General features: G+C 57.1%; 1 protein-coding gene across 1 annotated transcript in view; it reads right to left on the bottom strand.

Annotated features, from left to right (window-relative positions):
• NELFA (negative elongation factor complex member A) overlaps positions 1-20,516 on the bottom strand; it is a 28,318-nt gene that overhangs the window by 3,442 nt on the left and 4,360 nt on the right. Inside the window, exons 2-4 of the mRNA XM_058301553.2 lie at positions 2,975-3,146; positions 2,322-2,483; positions 1,426-1,515 (exon numbers count right to left, since the gene is read on the bottom strand). Coding sequence (XP_058157536.1) covers positions 1,426-1,515; positions 2,322-2,483; positions 2,975-3,146 — 424 coding nt within the window. The remainder of the gene's footprint in view (positions 1-1,425; positions 1,516-2,321; positions 2,484-2,974; positions 3,147-20,516) is intronic.

The raw sequence follows: 20,516 nt of genomic DNA, 5'->3' as shown, positions 1-20,516 counted from the left end.
GTGCACCCCATTCCTCCAGCCGGAGGCACAGCCCCGGGCACAGGCAGGGGTCCCCGGGCAGGCCGCGCCCCGGGCCCGCCCCCACCGTGCGCGAGCTTTCCACGTGGGGCTGGGCAAGGAACGGGAATGGACAATGGCTCGCCTGGACCCCAGGGGCACCGCCGAGGACCAACACGCACGACAGGTGGCCGGCACGGCGTGGCCCTGCGATGAGCCCTCCACGGCTGCACAGGAAGGGCCTGAGCCCAGACGTGGGAAGGGACAAAACCCGCACGACTTGGGACACGTCCACTGCACGTTGGGCAAGATCAGGCATGGCTGCAGGACCCAGGTACTTTCCTGCAGCCAAGCCCACTGGGCCGGACGCTGTGCGCCAGTGTGGCGTGGGCACCAGACCCCCTTGCACCGTCGATGGCCCCTCGAGCCGCACGGAGTCTGCCAGTGCTCGGCGGCCACACAGCCCCACCCTCCCGCACCAGGACCCCCAGGGCACCCGGCTGCCGCCACGAGGATGCAACCCACGGGCCTCGCTGTGGGCCAGAGTCCTGCGCAGTGCACTAGACCAGGTCCTGCTCAGCGCAGCAGGGGAAGGTCGGACACACGACGGGCCTCTGGGCCACCCTCCACCCAGCCGGGCACCTGGCGAGGGTCTCTGAAAGGACGGTGGGCACAGTACTGAGGGTGCAGGAGCAAGGAGCTGGTGGCCGCTCCAGGGAAGGGTGAGTCGGGCAGGGCCCAGGCCTCGGGGAAGGTGGAGGCAGGCGACGGCCGTGACGTGCTCGGGACCTCTGGGGCCGGGCTGAGCCGCGTGGGGGACGGTGGCCAAGCTGGGGCGCACCCCATGTGGTGAGTGGTGAGCAGCGCCGAACTTGGGCAAAGCCACTTGGACAGTGGGCCCCCGCCACCCGCACACGCCAGGCCCAGCCGTGGCTTCTGGGCAGCAACCCGCTTTCTTGTCAGAAACCTCCTGTCTGCTAAGTGAGCGCCAGGGGGCTTTGCGCCCCCTCTACCAAGATGGACGCCAATGGGAAGGGTGCGTGGGCGCAGGCCGCCCGCCCGGCCCCGCTCTGCAGGCGCGTTTCCGGGCCTCGGGCCCAGCGGGAACGCCATCGGAGCACAAGGCGACCGTGCGGGGAGGGCAGCGGGCATGGGCCCAGGTCCGGACACAGCAGGAATCAGGCCCCCAGTTAGGGTGGCCCCCCAGGGACTGGGCTTAGAGAAGGGAGGGGCTGAGCGGACGCGCAGGCGGGGACCTCGCCACGGAGGAGCGGGGCGGTGGCTGGGCTGCCCCAAGCGTGCCCCGCGGCTCGAGCGCAGCCCCCGCCTGGCCGCCCGCAGGGGCCGTCAACCCCGCCCGAGGCCGTCCGAGGCCGCACATGCCCTTCTGGCCGCCAGGGCCCCGCCAGGAGGGCAGCGCGGCCTTACTTGTGGTGTCCATCTTCCGGAGCAGCCCCCGGCCCTTGGCGTGGCAGGGCACCCCCGCGCTCCTCCGCAGCTGCTGGGCGGTCTCGGCAGCTGCAACGAGAAGGGCCACGTGTGGGCACCGAGGCAGGTCCCCGCGCCAAGGGCAGCAGCTCCCTTGGCAGACTTTCTCCTCTGCCCAAGAGGCGTGCCCGCCCGGGCCTCTGGAGGCAGGACAGCAGTCTGCGCCCCGGAGCCGTGGGGACGGCCTGGCGGACGCCGCCTCCTCTTGCGGGGCCTGCGTGTGTGCAGGAGACAGCGTCCTGGCCAGGGTGGGAGGGGAGGGGCGGGCTGTAGCCACGGGGGACAGAGCCCCGGAAGCTCCTGCTGCCGGCCAGGCGTCCCCCTCGCCCCTGCAGGCGGCGCCCGGGAGCCTGAGCCCACGGGGAAGGACGCTGAGCCTCCTGCCTCGGCCCGAGGACCCGCCGCCCGCTCGTGGTGCTGCAGAGGCTCCCGGGCGCCTGGTTCGCTCAGCGCAAGCTGCTGCCAGGGCGTCGCTGAGCTCTCAGGACACACACCGCATGTTGTGAGCACGAATCCTGACCACCCACGAGAGAACGTGAGGCGCAACCTGACGCTTCTGCCTGATCCTGGCCCCCTCCCAGGCAGCGCCCCCCCCCATGCAGGATGAGCCCCTCCTTGGGGACACTGAAGAAAGGACAGAAACCGAGGAGGGTCCCGGGATTCCAGGGGCGCCTGCAGGCGGGGCGGGGCGGCACTCGGCCGCTCAGGCACGTCCCGCCGCTCCGGAGCTCCTAAGGCGGGTTTTCGGAACCGTTTTGCGCTGGTCCCGACCTGCCTTCCAGCGCCCGCAGCCTGACCCCCGCCCAGGGGAGCGGAGCGCCGGCCGCGCCACTCACACTTCTGCAGCAGCTCTGCGCGCAGCGTGGCGCTCTTGGGCTTGCGCTTCAGCTGGAAGTGCTTCACGGGGGGCGTGAGCGGCCCGGCCAGGGCGGCCAGCGCGTTCTTGTTCAGGTACTGGCACTCCAGCGGCAGCATGGCCGACGCCTCGCACTCGCCCACTGCGGGCGACAGGGGGCGACAGGGGCGTGAGGGGCGCCCGGCCGGCCTGCGCTGCTTGGGCGCCCCCGACGGCCCCTCCCCAGCCTCCCGTCACCCACGAATCAGAGCCACACGCGGGCTCAGCCCGTCCAGGGCGCGCGGCGAAGAGGAACGCCCGGGCGGCGGCGGGAGGCCGGAAGGTTCTGCGGGTGCGGCGAGGATGCCCCGGCCCAAAGCAAGGGCCCTGCTCAGCGCGGGCCTGGGGGCCGGGCTGCCGGGCGCCTGCCCTTCCCTCAGCCTGGAGCTGGCGCGGGAGCCCCAGGGGCGCCCCATTGCCCACGCCGGCCCACGCCGGCTGCACCCGCGCTGCCTACCCCGGCAGAGCCCCAGGAAGCCCCCGGCTGGGCACGGGCTGCACGCTGCTGTCCACGCTGGGCACGGGCGGCTGCGGCGGGACCGCGGGGCAGGACGCGGGAGGCCGAGGAGCGGCGCGGCGCGGTGCAGCCCGTACCCTTCTCTCGGAGCTCCCCCAGGATGTCCTGGACGCTGGGGTTCTGCTCCTCCAGCTCGAGGTTGAGTGCGCCCGTGTCGGGGAAGGACTTGAGGATGTCGGCCACCATGAGCACCCAGGGGTCCGAGTCCAGGGCGGCGAGCTGGACGATCTCCGTCAAGGCGCCCTTCATCTGCCGAGAGGGGGCATCCTCAGGGGCCGCCCGCCCACAGGGGACCCTCACCCTCGGCTCTGAAGAGCCCCCGCCGAAGCCCCCGTGGGCGCGGCGCACCCAGACCTGCTGGTCCACAGGGGGGCCGCCAGGACCGTCCCAGGGCGTCTCGTCAGGCCACGTCCTTGAGGAACCCTCTCCCGGTGCTGCCGCCTGTGACAGCCCCCGCCCCTGCACGTGACGCAGCACGGCCCCCCAGCACCCAGAGCAGGCCTGGTGGCCCACGAGGCACGTGAGCCCTGGATGGGCTGGACGGGAGCACAGGGCTGAGGGCCTGGGGCCGGCGCTCGGCCAGGGGGGCTGCTGAAGGCGTGTGGGGGTGTAGCGCGGGGCCCAGGGCTGGCCCGGGCAGCACCAGGCCGCGGCGGCCCCCAAGCGCCCCCATACCCAGCGGCGCCAGGGCAGGGAGAAGGGCCAAGGGGGCGAGGGGCCCGAGCTGGGGGCACAGCGGGGGCCAGCCCACCTCAGCCTGAGCTGCCTCCGCGGCCGAGGGGACGAGAGGGATGGGCTGTGCCCAGCTGGGGGCTCCGGGGCCACCAGAGACCAGGAAGCCACGAGCCCGAGGCCCCGCTGGACCGGAGCAGCCTGGAAGCCGCAGCGTGTGCGCTCGTTCACCTGTCTCATGGTGTGAGGGTGCCACCGGGCACCCAGGGCAGCCAACAGGCCACCCCCAGGACAAAGGTAGGCAGCTCCCCTCCCCTCTGCTGCGGAGCCACGGCTCCAGCGGGGGCTGCGCAGAGCACGACGGGGCTAATCCCCGGGGGGCACGCAGCCTGAGGAGAGAACCCCGCCATGGCAAGCCACCGAGATGGTGGGGCTGCTCCTTACGCAGTGCAAACAACCGGTCCTGCCTGATACAGACGGCAAGCCAGATGCTCACACCTCCCCACTCCTGCCCTCCAGCCGCTGAAGCACCAGCTGACGGGGACCTGCGACCAAAGCAGGCCGCCACCACGCCCCATGGCTCCCTGTCTCACCCTGTCTGACCCACTCTCCTCACCTAGTGAGGTCTTTCAGGAACTCACACCTGCCCACACCCACCCGCCCACTGAGAGCACGTCCCTGCCCCTGGCTTCCTTCCCTGGCTCAGAGGGCGCCCGGGAGGCGAGCCCTGCCCACCGCGCCAGCCCCCTTTCTGTTCAGCCCTTGGTCACAACTGGCTGAGCCTGCATGTCCAGGGCCCTTGGGGACCCAGTGTCCCTGCCTCCGGGACCTGAGACGCCCCAGAGGGGAAGGGCGGCTTGCCTCCGCCCACCTGCAGGGAAGCCCTCGGCGCTCAGGCGCACAGCCCCCGCCTCGGGCTTCTGCTCGGCAGGGCGCTGACCAGGCCGGGGGGCTGCGCCCCGGTCAGCCCTCCGTCCAGTGCGCACAGCAGCGCCGAGCCTTCAGGAGTGGGCGCTGGGCGCTGCCCGCTGGGCTGTTCCAAGCAGCCCTGGCCCGGGTGGAAACGCTGCCTGGACAGGGGCAGAGCGCGCCCAGCGGTGGCTTCGGGCTGCGCTCTGGGAGAACGCCCCGGCGGCCATCCCCCCCTTTACTCCACTGAGCTCAAGTTTTCTACTTAAAAAGGGGGAAGGAGAGAAAAATGAATAATTAAACAATTTTATCAGGGTAAAAACGTGTCTCGGGAAAAGAAAATGATGTGAAAAGCTTTCATATCCTATCAGCTTTAAGTTGCCTCGTGACGAGGACAGGTGCCCGCCATGACCCTGAGGCTTCCAGGGCAGGACGCCAGCGCGGCTGTGTGCAGGGAGGCGAGGAAGCGCCCACAGCCCCGGGCGCCGCCTCCCCCAGGACGCTGTCGCAGGAGGACGCGCAGGGCTGGGGACGCCGCACTGCCGGGGCGGTGTAGAACGGTGCAGCCGTTTCGGAAGAGTCTAGCAGTTCCTAAAAGGTTATACAGTTGCCACTAACTTCCGTAGGTAAAATGGTCAACAATAAAAAAAGGCTAAGCAAATGTGGTAGTAGTTTGAGTCCTTTGTGGACCCCATGAAATCTTACAGCGGCCCCTTCCCGAGGTGTGAACCTGTGGTTAGACCTCGGCCGGGGCCACTGGGCTCGATCCGCACGTCCAGTGTAGCCCAGGGTGGGTCTCAGCCTCTCCCCGGCGTCCTTTATAATTGGGGCCGCAGAAACGGAAAGAAACCCCCAGAAGGTGAGAGAGAAGACCCCGGGGCCCAGAGGCCGACAGCAACAGCTCCTGCAGGGGAGGGGAGAGACGCGCGGATGCCGCACGTGCCTCGCCAGGTGCCTCGCCACGCGGGAGAGGAGCCCAGCGGCCCCCCAGAGAGCTCTGCCTGACGCCTTGACGTGGTTATTTCACGGCCTCGGAACTGCAGCTGCCAGGTTAATGAACCCCCGTGGTGAAAGCCGGCCCATTTCTGGGGCGCCCCCTTCCCCTTGGCAGCCTTCAGCAAGGAGACAGCAGGAACCACGTGGCGCGGTAACTCCACTTCTAGGCGCTCGCCCAGGAGAGACGGAAACGCAGGGACGCGAGGGCAGTTACCCACAGCGCCGGAGGGCGGAAGCAAGTCCAATGCCCATCAAGTGACAAACGGATCAAGCACGCGTGGAGCACCGATCAGCCACAGAGAGACGGGCTCATGCTGCGGCCCGGGAACCCCGAGATCACCACGCAAAAGGCCCCGTTCGTGCGACTCCACTTTAGAAACGTCCAGAGCAGGCTGACCCCAGAAGGGGAAGAAAGGAGGTCCACGGCTGCCCAGGACTGGGGGGTGAGGGTGAGGAGAGATGCCAGCGGGCACGGGCATCCTTCTGCGGGACGAGGTTCTCATATTAGATGGTGCTGACACGGGCGCAGCTTTGTGACAATACCAAAAAGCAGTGGATTGTGCATTTTATGCACAGTTTATGTGAAATTTTATATTCAAAAGTGTATTTCATGAGATGTGAAATTATATCTCGATAAAAAAAATCATGAGAAAACACGGTGGGCAGCACCTGAGGTGGCACCCTGCGGCGGAAGCCTGTAGGCGCCCCCATGGCAGGCGCCACCAGGGCCCAGCCTAGGCTCCTGGGAGCACCTGCCCGGGGCCTAGCCGGGGCAGCTGGGGAGGCGGGACTCGCCCCCGAAACCGGAGGCCACGGCCCCCACGCGCTCGCGCGCTCTGTGTCAGTCAGGCGTGGGGTGCCGGCGCCCAGGGCCAGGCCGCGGCTGGCTTTACGGTGGGGTCACTTGGGGAGCAGCTCACGGTCGCCAGGCCTGAATGAGTCCAGCTCAAGGCTGGCGCCTCTCCCCAGTCCGATGCCACAGGGGGAAGCGCAACACATGCAGCGAGCTTGCTGGCCTCCGCCTTCTCGAGGCCCGTGGGCCCAGGGCCTCGACGCAGGCCAGAGGCGGGCACGGGCCGTCCCTCGGGGCTCCTCAGCTGCCCTGCGGCCACCTCACAGGTGGGCGGTCCACGGCCCCGGCGGCAGCTGTCCGAGCCTCCTCTCCACTGGTGTCTCTGGGTCCTTTCCTACCAGCCCACCAAGGGGACAGGGACACGACCCTGAGTCAGGCCCACTGAAGCCAAGCCCCAAACCTAACCGAAATTTTTTGTCTTTTTTTTCCTTCATTTAAAAAAAAATGTTATATTAAAAAAATATGAGGTCCCCATATACCCCCCAGCCCCCTCACCCCACTCCTCCCACATCAACAACCTCTTTCACCATCATGGGACATTCACTGCACTTGGTGAATACATCTTGGAGCACTGCTGCACCTCATGGATAATAGTTTACCCTGTAGTTCACACTCTCCCCCAGGACATTCAGTGGGTTATGGCAGGATATATAATGTCCAGCATCTGACCCTGCAATATCATTTAGGACAACTCCAAGTCCCAAAAATGCCCCCATATCACATCTCTTCTTCCCTCTCCCTGCCCTCAGCAGCTACCGTGGCCACTTTCTCCAAATCACTGCTACAATTCCTTCCATTACTAGTCACAATAGTTCTATAGTAGAATACCAGTAAGTCCGCTCTAATCCATACTCCATTCCTCCATCCTGTGGACCCTGGGATGGTTATGTCCGCTCCACCTCTATATTGAGAGGGGGCTTAGATTCCACATGGATGATGGATGCAGTTCTCCTGTTTGTAGTTGTAGGCACTCTTGGCTCCCTGCTGTGGTGGTTGACCTTCTTCACCTCCCTGTTAGCTGGCTGGGGTAAGTCCAATAAACCAGAGGGTAGGAGTTGCAAGTCTGCTGAGGGCTCAGGGCCTGGCTGTCACATGGACAGCCCAGAGATTCAGGTCCTCTGAGTATACACTACACCCCAGCGCCAACCACAGGTCCAGTAAACAGGAGAGGCTTGTTAACAAAGATCACATCTGAGTCCAGCTCCATCACACTCAGGAACACAAACTCCAAGGTAGGGCCAACTGACATGGCACTGAACTCCAGAGCCAGCTGCCTTGACCACAGAATCTATGGGTCTCCACAGCCCTCAGGAGAACCAGTACCTGAGCTTCTATCTACTTTGGCTGTCTCTGGGACCCTGCTGAGGCACGCACAAATGTGACCCCTCTGATGACCTCCCGCCTCATTTTTGGAGACTCATAGCCATATAAACTCATTTGTCTTTCCCATTTCCCCCTTTTATCCAAAGTCCTAACAGGGAATTTAATCAGACATCTCAGCTGACCCTAACGCATCAAAGGGTATCCTACCCAGAGGAACAGTTTACGAACATGGTCTCTTCTGGGGGATTCACAATCATTTCCACTGCCACGCACCCAGGGGGGTTCTGCCTCCTCCAGCCGTGCAGCGCCCTGACAGGCTGGGCCGCAAGGGTCCCTTTCATTCCTGATGAGCGGCCATCAAGAGAAGCAGCAGAGGACGGACCCGTCATGAAAACAGGTAGGGGTCAGTCAACACCAATGGCAGGCAGTCTACAAGCAGATGCCCACAGCGGCCAGGCAGTGCCATGCGCCCTCAAGATGATGAAACGAGGACGTGAAGCAGGGAGAAACGAGACGTGAAGCAGGGAGATGGGCTCAAGGAGGGCACGGCAGGGCAACGGGTGATGGCCAAGCAGCAGGAAAGGGAGATGGCACCTGCCAATGAACTTACAAACAAACCACAAACAATCTAGAAGACACTGTAAATGACGAGGAACCGAAGATGACGCAAACAGACGAAGAGGCCCAGAAAGACCCCACGCCACCGGCCTGTGCTCCTCGGTCGTACATCGAGGACAACCCACCCGGGTCCCAAAAGCTCTTCACAGAACTAGACCACCTAATTCTAAGCTTCCTGTGAGAAGACTGACAGAGGAGAGTAAGCTGAACAGAGACCCCTTCTCCCTGACGCTGAGGGGCCCTCAGTCCTGTGTGACTATATGAGCCCCTCACCTCGCGCTTTACACCAAAAAAACCTCAGACGGAACCAGTTTTGATAAGAAAAGCAAGATCATACAAGGCCTAGCAGAAATCACTGGAGTCCCCTCTTTTTTATGACTGCTAAGTGAGAAAGGCCTTGTAAATATGATCCCAAACCAGGAACCATAAAAGAAAAGACAGGAAGTGGATTTGGCTCAACGGATAGAGCGTCCGTCTATCACATGGGAGGTCCAGGGTTCAAACCCCGGGGCCTCCTGACCCGTGTGGAGCTGGCCCATGCGCAGTGCCGATGCATGCAAGGAGTGCCGTGCCACGCAGGGGTGTCTGCCGCGTAGGGGAGCCCCACGCGCAAGGAGTGCCGTGCCACACAGGGGTGTCTGCCGCGTAGGGGAGCCCCACGCACAAGGAGTGCCCTGCCACGCAGGGGCGTCTGCCGTGTAGGGGAGCCCCACGCACAAGGAGCGTGCGCCCGTAAGGAGAGCCACTCAGCGCAAAAAAAGTGCAGCCTGCCCAGGAGTGGCACAGCACACACAGAGAGCTGACGCAGCAAGATGACACAACAAAAAGAGACACAAATTCTTGGTGCCGTTGACAAGAATACAAGTGGACACAGAAGAACACACAGTGAATCGACACAGACAGCAGACAACTGGGGGGGGTGGAGAAGGGGAGAGAAAAAAAATACTTTGAATTTTACTACATACATATTTTTACATGGGGGATGGGGGGAAACCAACACCAAACCCTAAAAAAACCCATAAATGAAATTAAAAGGAAAACAACAAACTTGGGAGAAATACTTGCAACTCATCTGGGAAAAAATACTTGTGTGACTCAAATCACAGGCAAGAAAGAGAGGGTGAGAGGGAGGAAGAAAAGGAGGGCATTGATCCTTCGCACCAATAAGAAAAAACTTACATCATTAGAAAAATGCAAAAATATACGCAACCGCATTCAAAATAAGAGAAACACAAATTGAAACTCCCAGAGCGGCTGCGTCCCAAGGACACCCCCTGCTGTGTCTGGGCAGGCGCCATTCCGGCCGTGTCCACACATGCAGGGACCGAGTCCCCACGGTGAAGTCCAGGGACCCGGCACAGGGGGACAGCAGCGGCTGGTGCCGGGGACGCAAACTGCTCTCCCCTCTACCCAGCTTCCTCAGGGAGCGCTTTCGAAACGCACCATGCATGGCACTGGGCAGGCCCCTGGCACCTGTAAGCCTTCGGCCAAGGGATCCGGAAGGGCCCCTCATGAGCAGCCCTGGGAGGCGTGCCCTCGCCTGCGCGGCAGCCTCGACGCGTCAGGCCTGCCTCTACCTGCCTTGCGAAGGCCAGGCAATTTCCCAGGAGCTGCCGGGCGCGCCCAGGGGAAGGCTAGTTCAGTGAGGCTCCAAAAAGCCTGAGGGGAGGAGGCAGCGCAGCTGCCAGCGTGAGCGGAGGGAAGGCACGGAGGCGAACGCGCAGCACGGCTTACGCTCCGCCGGCCTCCCCAGCCCGCCAAGAGCGTCCCCCTGCTTTCCTCCGCTGGACTCTGGGCCCCAACAGCAACTGCTGGCACGGGGGTGACAAACTCCATGGGGCGCCCCTGGAGGGTGGCCTCGTGCCAGCTGCTGGACCCCAGGCACCAGCAGGCCCGCGTGTCCCCGAGGAGAGCCGCGTGTGTGTCCCCGAGGAGAGCGCGCGTGTGGGGGCCGGGCCCCCCTGGAGGGTGGCCTCGTGCCAGCTGCCGGACCCCAGACACCAGCAGGCCCGCGTGTCCCCGAGAGCCGCGTGTGTGTCCCCGAGGAGAGCGCGCGTGTCCCCGAGGAAAGCGCGCGTGTGTCCCCGAGGAGAGCCGCGTGTGTGTCCCCGAGGAGAGCCCGCGTGTGTGTCCCCGAGGAGAGCGCGCGTGTCCCCGAGGAGAGCCCGCGTGTGTGTCCCCGAGGAGAGCGCGCGTGTGGGGGCCGGGCCGGAGGCGGCGGCCCAGGTCCGGGCGGCGCCCGGCGGGGTGGCAACGCTGCCAGGGAGAGGGGCTGAGGGCACAGAGCCCCAGGGCGCACCACCCAGCGCTGCTGTGCGTCCGGTTGGAGGCCCTGTGCAGCGAGGACACACGGGAGAGCTGCCCACCGGGGTGGGCACGGCGGGAGGCATCGTGACCCCCCAGCCAGCTGAGGTGTGACATCCCAATGCAGGGCCGCCCGGCGCCACTCAGGAGGCGTGACGCCACAGGCAGCAGGCGGTGCTGTGCGCAGGCCGCGGAGGCGGGGGTGGGCGGCAAGCCCCGAGCACGTGAGCACGGCACGTCCGCAACCAGGGGCACAGGGACCTCCGGCATTCTGGTGGTGGACACAGGCCGGGCCGGGTCCACGGGCTCACGGCGAAGGCAGCTCAGCAAGCGCAGGCCGCGCGGCCGTCTCCCACAGGCCTTCCCAGCAGCCCCAGGGGACGTGGTGTGCCAGTCGGCCGAAGGGGCACCGATGCAGAGTACCAGAACCTGCTGGCAGCAGTTACGAGGCCCCAACGAGTCCAGCTCAAGGCTGCTCTCACGGAGCTCGGCCTCCGCGTGTTGAAGTGGGACGGTCGCTGCTCGCGGGGGCTCCGGCCCTTGGTCTCCCCGCAGCCGCAGGCTCCCGCGCCGGGGCCTCAGGGCTCCTCTCCTGGCCCAGGCGCGCGCTTTCCTGGCCTCCTAGGGCAGCCTGGCTCTCTCGCCAAGGTCAGCTGTGAGCCATCGGGGCAGTGGCCCCGGGGCCAGCGGTTTGCGCCTTCTCTCTTCCGTCATGCGGCAGGATCGAGAGTGCCAGTGCTCTCTTCCCAGGTGTCTTCTTGGGGGTCTGTTTACATCCGCCCACCGCAGGGCGGGGATGCGGGGCGGGATGTGACCTGGCCACCCCGCACTGCCCAGCGTCAGAAGCCCTGAGTTGATTTTTCGGGTCTCCTTCAGCAGAGGCCCCTCCCGGAATCTAAAGGCACCACGGGATCACACCCAGGAATACGCCAGTGTGCACACAAGCTGTCTCTTTTTGGATTCACAAGTAATCTCGCCCTGTGGCAGGTGGAAGGTGTGGCAGCTGGCGGCGGCGGCAGGGCGAGCAGCAGCGAGGGGGCGGGAAGGGGCACTGCGGCCTTGGGCCACCTCTGCCCGTCCCTGTTGCCTGGTCACAGCCCAGCCAGGACGGCCCACCCTGCGGGCTCTGCCAGGATAGGCCGTGCCAGACGCCAGCCCCCGAGTCAGGGCGGCAGAGACAGCCACCGTGGAGAGTCGTTTTTTTTTTTTAACAAAAGAACAAACAGAAGGGGGTACACGAGACAATGTAATTTATACCAATTAAAAGCACGTGTCCCAGTCAACATTATTAGTCATTAGGGAAATGCAAATCACAACCACGAGATGCTACTTCACGGCCACTACAGCAGCTGGTGTTTTTAAGGCGGCAAATAAGTGGCGGTGAAGAGGCAGAGAAGTGAGAGCCGCGCGCGGCGCTGGCAGGAGCGCCGGGGGAGCTGAACGCTGAGCCCCGGTGTGCCCGGCGACCCCACCCACGTACACGCCCCACAGACCCGCAGTTGGGCGCGGGCAGGGGTCTGCACTCCAGGGCGCGGCGGCCACCAGGCGCCCAGGGCGGAAGCCACCCAGCGCTCGCGGCAGCACAGGCGAGACGCACGCGACGCGGGCCACCCGGCGAGCCCCGAGGACGGCAGGGGCGGTGAGGCACGCGGCACAGCAGGACGCGCGACGCGGGATGGTGGAACGGCCATCCCCAGCCTCAGGCCCGGCCGGGCGGGCGGGAGCGGGGCTCAGCGGGGGGGAAAGCCACTGAGTTCAGCTGGTCCTGCCAGGTCACGCTCTTAGGAGTTACAACAGCAAGTTGTGTGTTAGGTACAGGTTGCCACAATAAATAATTATTCTTAAAAAATACATGCCCCAAAAGACTTGAGCAGACACTCCACAAAAAAGACTGACGGGTGGTAAGCACAAGGGCAGGCGTCCCGCCATCTGTCACTGCGGAAACGCGAATTAAAACCACCACGTGCCTTGGCCGTCAATTTAGAATGTCTGGAACTAGAACATGGCACAGCCCCTTGGAAAGCGGCGCGGCAGTTTCTAGGAAAACTAAACGTGCACCGCACGGCCTGGCCATCCTCTGGCAGGTGTTTCCCTGAGAGAAATGAAACAACGTCCACCCAGGGCAGGCCCGCGTGCAAGGCCACCGACACACACAACACAGGGAAGCCGAGCGAGACGCCAAAGAGCACGGAATGTGCTGGAACGTGCAACCAGTGGGCAGTGCCGGGAGAGCTCGTGGTGCTGAGCGTGGGCTGAGGGGTGGCGGGGGGCTGCCAGGGGCTCCGGGGGCCTGCGGTGAAGCGCTGCCCGTTCTGACTGTGCTGATGCTACCCACCCGTGCACTTGACACACGCGCAGCTTACCTGACGTCAGCTGCACCACAGGAAGGCTCTGAAAAGGGCCCCGAGTGCCACGCATTCTTAAAGGCCAGAAGGAAAAGCAGGAAGCGGAAGGGAACGGCTGCCGCCTGCGGGCAAGGAGGACCGCAGAGAAGAGAAGAGGCTTCCCAAGCAGGGAGAGCGAACCGTGGAGGAGAGATGCACCGCGGGGCGACTGCCACGCGACCTGGCTGCCCGAGGGGGCGCGATGACTGCGTCCCCAAGACCTCCGGTGGCAACTTCCCGAGTTGGACAAGTGTGCACATTAAACAGTTACCGCACAGTTGCCTCTGTTCTCGCTAAAACTTCTCTTGGTGCCTGAGTGGAGGTCTTAGGCTGGATGGCTCACTGGTTTTACCCAGCAGCAGTGCTCAGTATTTTCTCAAAGCCTCTTCAAATACAATCAAAACACCCGAAGTCAGCACTTACATTTTTACAACACTTTGTAGTTAGGAAAACACTTTCAGCCACATTATATCCTGGAATAATTTGCCTCAGATCTCAACATAGCATTCTTAGTTCCCTAACCAGCTAGTAATTCTTCGTAAGGACCCTAATGTTTATTAACCAAATAAACTAAAATACCGGATAACTGAAATTTCTCTTCTTCTTCCCTGCTTCTGGCTAGGAACAGCTGTTTGCCTAGCTTTGAGGAGGAAGAAGCACGTTCCAAAACCAGGGAGGTGCTTTCAGGGTCTCACTCAGAAACAAGCCGGAGCCCGGCTCTGGAACTCACCCTGCCCAGCCGTTCACTTCCCCTGTACCTGTCGTCCTATCGCCAAAAGCTTACTCTCCAGAGCGATGCTCCTAACATACCAGAGCCTTAAATAACTGAAGACAGACAACCCGACAGAGAAGTAGAACGGAATGCTTAGAAAGACATTTTTACTATCAAGGGAAAAACAAAAACAAACAACAAAACATGCTTCTCACAAAAGTAAGTTGCCCAGAACATGGTGGTCCTTTCACAGTCGAGTTAAACGAGGTCTTTATTATGGTTTGTTGTAACAGGTACCGACAAAGTCCAAGAATAAACTATCTGTGTTTAGAAAAATAATGAAAAAAAGCTGGCTTACCTATCGTAAGGCTAGATAAAAAGTCTTTAAGAATAAACATTGCCACACACAGAACTCTCCACCTACATATTCATGGCTCCGCTCACCTGGCAACTATAACAATTCTAAATTCGTATGCACCTAATAACATAGCCTCAAAACACATAAAGCAATAGCTGACAGAACTATAAGGAAGAACAGAGAAATCCAGGGTCATAATGGGGAAATTAACACATTCTCTCTCCCTAACTGACCAGATAAAAGAGAGCAGTATGAATGCCGTGCACGTGAATTGACTGCTAATGAAGGTACTGCCAGGGTGGAGCTAGCGGCATGCTGAGAAGAAAATTTACAGCCTCATGTGTATGTATTAGAAGAAAAAAGAAGATTGAAACATGAGGTCAATGTTCTTTTAAGAGGCTAGAGAAAGAACAATATAGAAAAAAAAAAAACGAAGGAAGAAAATAATGAAAGTCCAAAATTTAATGAAATAGAAAACAAACACACAACAGAGAACATCAATAAAAAACAAAAGTCAACACTTTATAAAACTGACAAATACTGGGTACATGGATCAAGAAAAGGGAAAATGAAAAAGAGCATCACTACATATGCTTCTGACATTAAAAAGCTAAGAGAATATTATGAACTACTTGATGCTAATAAATTTGAAATTTTAGTAGAAAGGGAAAAATCATTAGGGAAAACTGTAACATCAAAACTTAAAGAAGAGTTCTGGGAGGACGCGCTGGAGTAGGTAGACAGGGCTCAACTCTCAAAAAACCAAAACAGCGGGCGAGACAAGCTGTGCGAGGGGCCCGCGCCGGGGTCAGGGGACCAGGACAGGCTGCGCAGCGCCAGGAGGGCGAGGGGGGGATGAGACCCCGAAACAGCCACGGGAGGAACCAGCCCGCAGCGGCCGGGCAGGCGCCCACCACACCCTCCAGACCCCCGGGAAAGACGCCCTCTTCCCTGCCAGCTGCTAACGGGGAGAGGGAGGGCGAGACGGGGGCTTCTCTCAAGGGACTCGGCCGAGCCTGCCTTGCCCTGGGCTTTGGCCAGCCTGGAAACACTGTCAGGCCAGGGTGGGAGGAAACGCCCTGGGAGGAGGTTCAGACAGCACCACGTGCTGGCTGGCCAGGAAACTGCACAGAGCAGACTCCCTGTAGGTCTCAAGCCCCGGGGGGAGAGCCAGGCCCCATCAGCGAGTCCCTGGCCCAATTTTGACAACCTTAACTGGGCGATATTTTTTTAAAAATGATTTATTTTCTATTTATTTCTCTCCCCTTCACCCCCCCCAGTGGTCTGCTCCCTATTTCCATTCACTGTGTGTTCTTCTGTGTCCGCTTGTATCCTTATCAGCAGAACAGGATTCTGTTTCTTTCTGTTGTGTCATCTTGCTGCGTCAGCTCTCCGTGTGTGCGGCACCACTCCTGGGCAGGCTGCACTTTCTTTTGCACTGGGCAGCTCTCCTCACGGGTCAAGGAGGCCTGGGGTTTGAACCGCGGACCTCCCATATGGTAGACGGGCGCCCTAACCACTGGGCCAAAGTCCGTTTCCCATCCTCCCTGGTTTCTGATGAGCGGTCGGCACCGAGTCTTACTGAGGTGCCCTTGTACGTGATGCTTTGTTTTTCTCCTGATGCATTCAGAGTCCTCCATCTCTGATACTTGTCGTTCTGAATAGTAGGTCTGTCAGGATTTATTCTGTTTGGGGTGTGTTGTCCTTCTTGGGTATTGACAAAGGGTTGGGAAGTTTTCGGTCATTATTTCCTCAGATATTCTTTCTATCCCTTTTCCACTCTCTTTTCCTTCTATGACACCAGTAATGTGTTTTTGTTCATTTTGTCTTGTTGTTCCATTCTCTGAGACCCTGTTCTGTTTCTGCCATTCTTTTCTCTTTCTGTTCGCCTGTCTTTTCCAGTTCGGATGTTCTATTCTTCAAATCACTAATTCTGCCTTCAAGCAATTCAAATCTGCTGTTACATGCCTCTTTTTTTTTTGTTTTTAAGATTTATTTTTATTTATTTCTCCCCACCTCATTGTTTGCGCTTGATGTCTGCTCTCAGTGTCTGTTCGTCTTCTTTTTTTAGGAGACATTGAGAACCGAACCCAGGACTCCCACGTGGGAGGGAGGTGCCCAATTACTTGAGCCACCTCCACTCCCTGTTTACTCCCGTGATGTTTCCTCATTGTGTCATCTTGTTAACTCAGTCCATCGAGTCAGCTCATCTTCTTTAAGAGGCACCAGAAACCAAACATGGGACCTCCCATGTGGTAGGCAGGAGCCCAACTACTTTAGTACATCCACTTCCCTCTAATGTACTTTTAATCGCATCCATTGTATCCTTCATTCCCATAAGCTCTGTTACTTTTCTTTGCAGGCTTTCAAATGGTTCTTTGCTCACCTGGTGGTTTTTGTTGTATTTTAGGTACTGGGAACCAGAAATAGAATCCAGGACCTCATGTGTAGGAAGCCAGTGCTTAACCACTGAGCCGCATTGGCTCCCCGAGTCGGTTTCTTCCTTTGTTTTTGTGGTTTTTTTGCTTGTTTTGGTGGTGGTGTTTCAGGAGGCACTGGGAACTGAACCCAGGACCTTCCATGTGGGAACTAGGTGCTCAAATGCTTGAACCACATCTGCTTCCCCAGTGCCTTCTTAATATCCTTTATCTCTTCAATCACACCTTCTTTCAGTTCTTTGAATTGATTTAAGAGATTTGTGTGATTATCATTGATAAGTATTCCTAAATCCTGTACCTCTTCAGGATTTTTGGTTTGTTTCTTTGGCTGGGCCATCTGTTTCTGTTTCTTAGCATGGCTTATAATTCTGGCTGATGGGGAAGTATCTGATTTTACTCTGATAGTCAATTTCTCTCCTTGTCTAGTGCTTTTTTCCCCCACAACTTTTCTTTGATAATTTGGTTCAATTTATTCTAAGTCTTTAAAATTACTCAGTTAAGGGAAGCGGATTTGGCTCAACAGATAAGCATCTGCCTACCACACGGGAGGTCCACAGTTCAAACCCAGGGCCACCTGACCCGTGTGGAGCTGGCCCACGCGCAGTGGTGATGCGCGCAAGGAGTGCCGTGCCACGCAGGGGTGTCCCCCGCATGGGGGAGCCCCACGCGCAAGGAGTGCACCCGTGAGGAAAGCCGCCCAGCGTGAAAAGAAAGAGCAGCCTGCCCAGGAATGGCGCCGCCCACACTTCCCGCGCCGCTGACGACAACAGAAGCGGACAAAGAAACAAGATGCAGCAAATAGACACAGAGAACAGACAACCAGGGGAGGGGGGGAAATTAAATAAATAAATCTTTAAAAAAAAAAAAGAAACCAGGGAGGTGAGAAGATAGGGTATGATGTATTTAAGGACTGAAAGAGAAAAACTGCCAGCCACAAATTCTGTATCTGGCAAAACTGTCCTTCAGAAAGGAAGGTGAGTTCAAAGTCTCTGAAACAAAAACTGAAAGTATGCTACCAAAAGGCCAGAATTGTAAGAGATACTAAAGGAAGTGCTACAGCCTGAAAGGAAAAAACAAGGGCAAGAGACTTGGAGAAGAGTGTAAAAATGAAACTATTAGGAAGGGAAAGTTAAAAGAGTAAAAAGTCAGACAATAGTAAGATATGACAACAGAAAACCAAAGGAAAAAATGAAGTAATGCCTCTAAAGTAATAACACTGAGTGTTAATGGCTTGAACTCCCCTATCAAAAGACACAGACTGATAGAATGGATTTTTAAAATGAGCCATTTATATGCTGTCTACAAGAGTCTCAGATGTAAGGTTAAAAGTGAAAGGCTGGAAAAAGATATTGCATGCAATAGTAACCCCAAAAGAGCAGCAGTAACATCAGACAAAATAGATTTTAAGGGGAAATTCACCAAGAAGAAATAACTATAATATTTATGCACCTAACCTGGGTGCCCCAAGATATACGCAGCACACACTGGCAAAGCTGAAGGGAGAAACAGACATTAACAGACATGAATAGTTGAAGACTTCAATACACCACCCTCCCACTGGATAGAACATCTGGACAGAAGATAAGCACACAGAGAGCTTGAATAATATGAGAAATGAACTAGACCTAACAGGCATCTATAGAGCATCAAACCCTAAAACAACGGGATACATGTTCTTTTCAAGAGCTCATGGATCCTTCTCCAGGACAGACCATATGGTGGGACACAAGGCAGGTCTCAATACATGTAAAAAGACTGAAATTATACAAAACACTTTCTCTAACCATAACTGAATGAAGCTAGAGATCAATAAAAAAAAACAGAAAAAGGGAAAATTCATAAATCCATGGGAGGTTAAACAACACACTATCTTAAATAATCAGGGGGTCAAAGAACACCTTGCAAGAGAATTCAGTGTGTCTTGAGATGAACAAAAATGAGAACACAACATGTCAAAACCAAAGGGACACAGCAAAGGCAGTGCTGAGGGGGATTTATAGCCCTCAGTGCCTATATTAAAAAAGAACGAGCTAAAATGAAAGAGTTAACTGCACACCTGGAGGAACTAGAAAAAGAACAACAAACTAATCCCAAACCAGGCCAAAGGAAAGAAATAATAAAGATCAGAGCAGAAATAAATGAAACTGAGAACAAAAAACAATAGAATCAACAAAACCAAAAGTTGGTTCTTTGAGAAGATCGACAAAATTGACAAACCCTTAGCTAGGCTGACAAGGAAAAAAAGAGAGAAGATGCAAATCAGAAATGAGAAGGGGAACATTACCACTGACCCAGCACAAATGAGAGAGCTCACGAGAAGATATTATGAACAACTATATGCCAAAAAATTAGACAATGTAGAGGAGATGGACAAATTCCTAGAAATACATGAACCACCAATACTGACCCAAGAAATAGAAGACCTCAACAAATCAATGACAAGTGAAAAGACTGAAACAGTCATCGCAAACCTCCCAAAGGACCAGACGGCTTTACGAGAGAATTCTAGCAATCATTCAAAGACAATCTAGTACCATTTCTGTTCAAGCTCTTCCAGAAAACTGAAGAGGAAAGAACGCTACCAAATATTCTATGAAGATAACATCACCCTAATGCCAAAAGTGGATAAAAAAAGAAAATTACAGACCAAAATCTCTAATGAATATAGATGCAAAAACCCTCAAGAAAATACTTGCAAAACAAATCCAAAACCACATTAAAAGAATTATACAGTGGAGTGGGAGGAGCTCAGTGGTTGAGTGCCTGCTTCACACGTAAGGCCCTGGGTTCAAGCCCCATTACCTCCTGCGGAAAAAAGAAAAAGGAATTACATGCCACAATCAAGAGGGTTTTATCCCAGATATGCGAGGGTGGTTCAAAACAAGAAAATCCATTAGTATAATAAACCACATTAATAAACTGACTAAGAAAAATCACACGATCTTCTCGATTCATGCAGAAAAGGCATTCAAAATACAGCACCTTTCTTGATAAAAACACTCCAAACGATAGTAATAGAAGGAAGCTTTCTCAATATGGCGAAGTGCATATATGAAAAACGTACAGCTAGCATTGCACGCGAGTAAAAGACTGAAAGCTTTCCTGCTGAGATCAGGAACGAGACAAGGATGTTGTCCGCTGTCACTACTGTTATCCAATATTGTGCTAGAAGTTCTAGCTAGAGCAATCAGACTAGATAAAGAAATAAAAGACACCCAAATAGGAAAGGATGAAGTTTCATTACTCACTGATGATATGATCCTATATCTAGAAAATCCTGAAAACTCAACAACAGAGCTGCTAGAACTAAGAGATGAGTTCACCAAAGTAGGACACAAGATGAATATGCAAAAATCAATAGTATTTCCATACACTACTCATAAGCAATCTGAGGAGAAAATCAGAAAAAAAGTTCTAATTTATAATTGCAAATTAAAAGAAACAATATTGGGAAGCAGACTTGGCCCAGTGGTTAGGGCATTCGTCTACCACATGGGAGGTCTGCGGTTCAAACCCTGGGCCTCCTTGACCCGTGTGGAGCTGGCCCATGCGCAGTGCTGATGCACACAAGGAGTGCCCTGCCATGCAGGGGTGTCCCCGTGTAGGGGAGCCCCACGCGCAAGGAGTGCGCCCCATAAGGAGAGCCGCCCCGTATGAAAGAAAGTGCAGCCTGCCCAGGAATGGCGCCGCACACGGAGAGCTGACACAGCAAGATGATGCAACAAAAAGAAACACAGATTCCCATGCCGCTGACGACAGAAGTGGACAAAGAAACAAGACGCAGCAAATGGACACAGAGAGCAGACAACTGGGCGGGGAGAAATAAATAAATAAATCTTTAAAAAAAAAAAAAAGTATAAAATACGGTGTTACCATGGGGCCCGGTCCTAGGCACATTCCCGAGGGAGGTGCAGGCACAGGTCCACATTCCGAACACGCGCGCCTAAACGCGCAGAGCAGCGCTGCTCGTCAACAGCCCAAAGCGCAAACAACCAAATGCCGACCAATTCCATTTATTCATGAATGGTAACAAAATGTGGTCTGTCCACACA

This window comes from Dasypus novemcinctus, chromosome 1, assembly GCF_030445035.2.
Source record: "Dasypus novemcinctus isolate mDasNov1 chromosome 1, mDasNov1.1.hap2, whole genome shotgun sequence".
NCBI lineage: Eukaryota > Metazoa > Chordata > Mammalia > Cingulata > Dasypodidae > Dasypus > Dasypus novemcinctus.
The sequence above is the reverse complement of the archived record's forward strand: the minus strand, read 5'-3'. Positions and strand labels throughout refer to the sequence as shown.